Genomic DNA, 6,878 nt, shown 5'->3' with positions numbered 1-6,878 from the left:
GATGCTGTCTTTGGTAAGGTATGCGTGTGTGTGTGTGTGTGTGTGTGTGTGTGTGTGTGTGTGTGTGTGTGTGTGTGTGTGTGTGTGGCTGGCTCACCCGTGGGCTGAGCTCATTGCTTTTGGCATGCCCCAGGCTAAGATCTGTCAGTCGGATCTCTACAGGGTAGATGATGGAGAAGCTGCAGTTCTTGCGCTGGTGTGGCAACACCATGGTAAAACTGCCCTCTGGACTCTGAGACATGATGTTACAGGCTTCGCACAAACATATACACACACACACACACACACACACACACACACACACACACACACAGGAGAAGAGGTTTCAAATTAACAGTTCCCCGTCAACAGAGAAACTCATTACTGACACCTCATGTCACAAATTGGACATGATCAAGGCTGACTGCGGGGAGGGGACACAATTAGGGCTGAGCATGGAAATCCAATTCCAGTTCTGATGACAAAGATAAGAAAATAATGAAATTTGAATTGATAACAGTATGGTACACTGGACAGGCACCAACAGGATTCGGAACAGTTTACTCATGCAGCATGTTGTTCATTAGAAACATTTCATGGTGAGGGAGCTGTGCCAATCAAAGCTGAGGAGAGAATGTTAGAATAAATATTATTAGAATAAATATTATTGAGTTTAGTTTATTTATCTTTCCTTTTTTTATGCCTTCAAATGCCGTTCATCTGATTTACACAGGAGTTGAATATGAATGTCAATAAAATCAACTTTTATTTCTGGTAAAATATGTATTTATTGGTCATCAGGACTATGTTTATATTTGATCCTATTTGTGATAAACAGTATGTATATCACACTGTTACATGTACATGAATGCAGTTTTAGGGCCAATTTCAAACAATTTGGGACAATATGTGACACAGTAAAAGCTTGGATAGGATCAGATCAAACAAAGAAACAGTATTGGGACAGCTGCAGTTAGTTGTCATTATATGAATGAAACCTCACACATTGGCCTGAGATAAATGCTGTTTATCTTTAGATTCTATTCAAACTCCATTGTTTGTGTCTTTCTTTGTCCGGCTTTGTCTCACACAGAGGCTGTGATTGTTATGTTGCTTGACACAGTGTTAACACCGTGTTTGTCAAGCAGCTGGAAAACAGGTGCATGCCTCTCCTTCAATCTCTACCTGTCGCTCGAGGCCTCTATTAATGCTCGACCAGGCACACATGTCCAGGAAGAGCACACATGACTAACCACAAGTCACCAGGGTAGCCCTTATTTTAAAGCATAATACTATGATTTATATGGTCTTGGAACTTGTATTTAATGTATTTTTTTTGGATGTTGTTTGTGTTTTTTTTAGGTTAAGATTTTTTTGTGACTTCAAGACAGCAGTACTTACGGAAAGGGTTGTGCAGCTTTTTGATGGCGAGAGTGAAGCCACTGTCAGCGCTGTGGAGGCGGAAGAAGATCATGGCGACGTTCTGAGAGGAGCGGCTGGTGGCTCCTGTTGCCGGGGAGGAGCAATAATCTGTGTAGCGCTGGTGGAGAGGCAGCTCGTGGTCCTGCTTGCTGGGGAACTTCTCTCCTTTCAGGACCCAGCCATCAAACATCTGTCGGAGGGAAATCACTTATCTCATTGTAATAAATGTTAGATTTCACTTGATCAATATTATCACTTACCAACATATTTCTGTTATTACTTGGGGAATGTCTTCTGTTTTGTGTACAGATGAAGAGGTATTTTCCTCTTTACATGAGAATGATGTTCTATGCATTTGGAGAATGTATTCATCAACGTTTTTATACAGACAATGGATATGTGGTGGTTGACTTAAATATAAATATATCAGATTAAGTATAATAAATAATACATGTGCTAGTCTCTGCATGTTTTTATTAAACGTGTCTTAACAATACACCGTCTTTCAATAACAAAAAACATTTGAGTAATAGCCAATAGGATTAAGTTTACCTGAGGACACATCATTTTACTTAAGTTGTGTGAATAAGTCAAATACAGGTTACAGCACCATCTGTGTTGATTTGAAATAGAGATGTGTTTTGTTTAGTTCTTTGGTATCTTTCTCCATGCTAAATGGAACTGATCAGGGCAGATCAGATAAAACTTTGCCCGATCCTCTAACAACCGTAGCCTGAACTTTCTTTCTCCCATGCCTTTTACCAGTTTGGCCCACATGAAATGAAGCTTGGCTTCACTACTAAAGCCTTCCTACTCTTGCTTAGAGTAATGTGACCAATTCATAGACGATCCAGTGGGATGTTTGGCCCTTTGAACGTTGCCTTAACCCTTTTTGGCATGATTTTAAACAAAAATAAGAAGATTAAATAGAATTTAAAGAGTTTCAAAGCCCTGACCACCCTGCTTCCACTCAAATGGGGGTGGGAGGATGCTTGTGTGGGTTTTATTTTTGGAGCCAACCTTGATGAAGTCTCCGGCGCTGCAGTCAATATTGACGTCAGACAGCTCCAGGCTGATGACCTCACTGGGCTCAGCGATGATAAATGCAGCACAGGCCAGCTGCGGCCGAGACGCCACGAAGGTGTAGGAGCCATCAGTGGCCAGCATGTCCAAACATCCTTAAAACACAAACATTACTTTATTATAATGACATCAATATTTTGGTGTGATCTTCATGAAATAATAAACATAAATATTGACAGTGTGTTCCTTTCTGACATGTGTAACATTTCACTCTGTGGACTTCTGGTAAATATCCTACTTAGTGGTTGTCCTATAGTAAATTAAGGGGAAGTATTATTTACAATATCATTGTGAGCATGGATTTATTAAGTTATACTGACGGATAGAAAGAGAGGGTATTACATATTGTACCTGCCAAGACAACTAAACACCTCTGCACTGAATGTTTCAGCTTCACCTAAAATACTTTTAATTATTTCATTATGTAAAGCGTCCACTTGTTGTTTGCCAAGTCGGTAAGCATAATCAGCTGTTGAATAAAGCTGCTGTGAACTGCAGCACTTACTGAGAGGTCGGCGGAAAATAAAATCCTCAGAATCTCTTTTCTGGTCCAAACTGAGCAGAGAATATAATCCATCTGCAGCTTCGATGTCCTAAATTAAACATTACAGACACAAACAATACATTTGAGTTGCCAGCTGAAACTTTACACAGACATCAGTTTAACATTCCTGACTCAAATAATGTCTTAAGCAATGTGCGATAATTCCATGATATTCAAAAGTGTTACCTCAATGTACCGACTGAGGCCCATCCTGGATGAGAGGGAGATCAGAAAGAGGAGGAAATGTGTGCGCGGAGCCACCGACATGCTGAGTGCGTCTCGTGAAGTGTTTCCTGAAGCAGAGGGGGAATAACGGCGCTGCGTGAGGGGTGGCAGCTTTTATAGCAGCTCAGACACATAGGCAGGCCTACATCAGAGGGTCACTGACACTGACAAACACTGATCCATCATATTAATCATGTGTGAAACGCTTTAATTCATACCCGTATTAAGACACTCTGTGAAGGATGTAATAATAACTGCGTATCAGTTAGTTAAAAGTAAAAACCTTGCATGCATGATATTGCTTAGGGCAATTTCCGGTACACTTATTACATTATCATCGTGCTTTATTCAGGAAAAATAAAGGAACTTGAAATAAAACAAAGCTAGCATACAAAATGGCAACAACATAATTCCCATTTTAAATTATTTGTAATGTTAAACATTTTCCCTTTTAAATCAACAATTCATTGATGTATAAATGTTGAAATGGACCTAGCTGGCTGATACAAAGTGACCCTAACTGAAATGAAAATGAACCTAACTGGCTCATTTACATGTTCAGATGAATGGGATTTTCAAATATAAGTTGCATATGTGGAATGTAACATTGCACAAGTTAAACATAAATCTTACATGAGATTTTTGTAAGGCATGAAATGTTTCTGTTAAAGAAGGACACACATGCAAACATTTGCTTGGACCCAGCAGTGAGCTGGGGTTGGTTCTCATCAGAAGGACCTCTAGGCTTGATCAGGAAGTCAAAAAAAGCTTACTTCGCAGTGAGGATCGGATCCAACATCTGTAAATCAGAAAAAAGCTGAAAAACAAGGAGACTTTTTGTAGTTATTGTCAATTTCCAAAGTATTATAACACTTTTGTTATAAACGTTATTCCTTCCTAGGAGACAGGTATGCCTGGAAAGGCGGCCTCCACTGTACAGCTGTTTATTTTGTGTATTTTCTCCCCCTCCTCTCCTCACAGTTTAATTGCACATTTCTGTTTCACTCCAGGAAAAATGGCTACACATAATTTTAAAGAACCCTTTTCATCTCAGTGTCAAAATTGTGAAACAAGACTTGATATGAGGTAGATTAATACTTTGGCTGTAAAAGTAAATCAGAAAATGCAATCACCAAATAGTATTTCCATCTTCATAATTCAATATAGAAAGTACATTTTGAAAACAGTTAGTTGGGGACACTAGTTTTGGTAAACTTAAGCACAAAGATAACCCGACCAGAAGATTAGTTTGCTTGAAGATCATGCCAGTTCTTTGAGATTTGATGATATTCATTGTATCCCTGCATGGAGAGATATTCACATTATATGTTCAGTTGACCAATGATGCTCCATATGTGTGTCTTTCTGCTAGTTAGACCCAAACAGAAAACCAAAGCAATAAAACATACAGCTGGATTCACAAGCACAGCAATAATTGTATATTTTAACAGAACAAAAACACACCATGGAGAGCACAAAAAAAACAACTGACCAGAATAATATAGAAAAAGTAGAAAACTGAAAGGAGTCAGAGAAAGAAAAGCTGTTATGTAATCTGGTGTTTAGTGACATAGCTAATTCATTTGGATGAGACTAATCGTTTGTGTCCATGCTGCCGTTGTGAAAGGTCACACTGAGACGTTGCTGAGTGTATGTGATGACGACCATCCTGTCAGCCTTCATACACACTTCAGCCCACACTTTCTCCCATTCATCTGAAGTAGAGACGAGGGACTCTGTGTGAAACTCTGGCTGGCAATTATCTTCAACTAATTATAGCTGACATGTTCTCACAGTCATGAAGGTCTGTGATGCCACACGCAGGAATACAAACTGAAAAAAACAAAACAATAATGAACATAATGATTAGGTCTAACAGCCCCTTAATCTGTTGACAATGGTGATGACCTATTCAAGGTGTATTAGTTTCACTTTAAGCCAGTGGTTGGCGATGATAATTAGTTGCCCCTTACACAGTCCTTGTGTTGAAAAGATGTCTGAAACTATTAGCTAGGGTCTCCCAGCGTAAGTGTGCCTTGCTTATGCGAATGACAGCAGAGGAAAAGGACAATGTGTGTGTGTGTGCCTGCGTGCGTGCGTGCGTGCGTGCGTGCGTGCGTGCGTGTGTGTGTGTGTGTGTGTGTGTTTGAGTGTTTGTGCTACACATGCTTGTCCCTTGGCGATTTCTCACAAAGGCTGTGATGTGTGTGATGCAGTGCTGTGATACATACTGTAATTGTTTAAATACAATTTATGAAATGAATCGATACATTTAAATGAACATGAAACCCCACAGTCTCATTACACTGCTTTGAATGATGAACAGATATATCAATGTGGATTATCTATTCACAGAGTTCATCTTATACTATATAGAAATCATATCTAACCCGACACAACCCCCACCATTTCAGTGAAAAAACAACACAGACAAAATGCATACATATTAAATGATCTGTTGGAATTAGTGAATTTAGTTGGTTAGACACACTGGCAAATATCCCTGCTCTGAGGTTGCAGAAAATGTAACACAACATTTAAATATCATTAACCATAATACATTAAATTAGGAAGGCTTCATGTCCTCACATTTAAAAATAATACCAAGTGCCAGCTGCCTCGGTCTTAACAACATCCAGGACTACAGCAACATCTGGTGGCAAATGTGGGAACAGTATATTTCTATATAGAAAAATATGCATGCATTATAGCTCACTTGAAAGTGCAAGGGGGAAACAAAACCTTACTTACAACTTTTCTTGAATGCAATTATTATTCTGCTCATTGGTAGTTCCTTTAACAGAAGCAGTGTGATTTGCCCTCTGTGTCTGTGATGCTGGCCCCAGCTGGCCAGGTGTGTGTCAGCCCCCTGTTTGAAGTTTTAAATCACAGTGATTGTTGACTCCGGACATTAGCTTCTCAACCTCGCCTCGTATCCCAGCATGCAACCTCTGCCTGCACATCTGCTCCCTGGCAGAGAAAGCACATATAGCAAGGTATTTTTGCTTTGTTGTTCATTGAGTGTTGACTCACACACCCACACCCACACCCACGCACACACACACACACACGCACACACACACACACACACACACACACACACACACACACACACACACACACACACACACGCCCTTCTTGTGTGGATCTGTCTGTCCAGCCCGGCCCTCCTCACTGCCTGACTGACCCATTCATCTCCTGCGGGGGCCGTAATGAGCCGACCCTCCCTGTTTGGACCGACCTGACAGAGAGAGATTACTTTAAAGCCTGCATGGATTTTCTCCCTTGTCCCCTCCTCCCCATTCCTCTCTCCTGAAAGTGGTTAATTCGGAGTGCATTAATGAGGAGCGATGGATAACACACTCTTCTTTTAATTACCTTCCATCCGAGTTCTTCGGAGAGGCCCTGGTGACTCGCATCTGACGCTGGCCTGTTAGTTTGGTTTACTTTAAACAATTTCAACTCTTACATGTTTTAGTAAGGATACATTCTGACAAAGTACACAAAAAGGTATTGGTTCCGATTATGCTGAGTCAAGTACTTACGGGAAAAAGCCACTGGAATTTTGTTTTGTTTTGTTTGGCCTGGAAAGCAAAAAAAAACAACTTACACATTTTAAAGGGAT

At 40.2% G+C, this 6,878-nt stretch overlaps 1 protein-coding gene across 1 annotated transcript; it reads right to left on the bottom strand.

The window, feature by feature from the left end:
• Positions 1-93: 93 nt before the first annotated feature.
• LOC104942493 (corticotropin-releasing factor-binding protein-like) lies at positions 94-3,959 on the bottom strand (the record flags this gene model as incomplete). The annotated part of the gene is made up of 6 exons (XM_010767722.1): positions 3,887-3,959; positions 3,215-3,321; positions 2,990-3,077; positions 2,422-2,579; positions 1,381-1,591; positions 94-252 (listed from the first exon to the last, which is right to left on the bottom strand). Coding segments are annotated over exons 2-6 (697 nt in total), but the record flags the coding sequence as incomplete, so codon positions are not given.
• Between the last annotated feature and the right edge of the window lie 2,919 nt (positions 3,960-6,878).

The sequence above is a fragment of the Notothenia coriiceps genome, unplaced genomic scaffold (assembly GCF_000735185.1).
Source record: "Notothenia coriiceps isolate Sejong01 unplaced genomic scaffold, NC01 NC01_scaffold00004612, whole genome shotgun sequence".
Lineage (NCBI taxonomy): Eukaryota > Metazoa > Chordata > Actinopteri > Perciformes > Nototheniidae > Notothenia > Notothenia coriiceps.
This window is presented reverse-complemented; position numbering and strand designations above follow the sequence as displayed.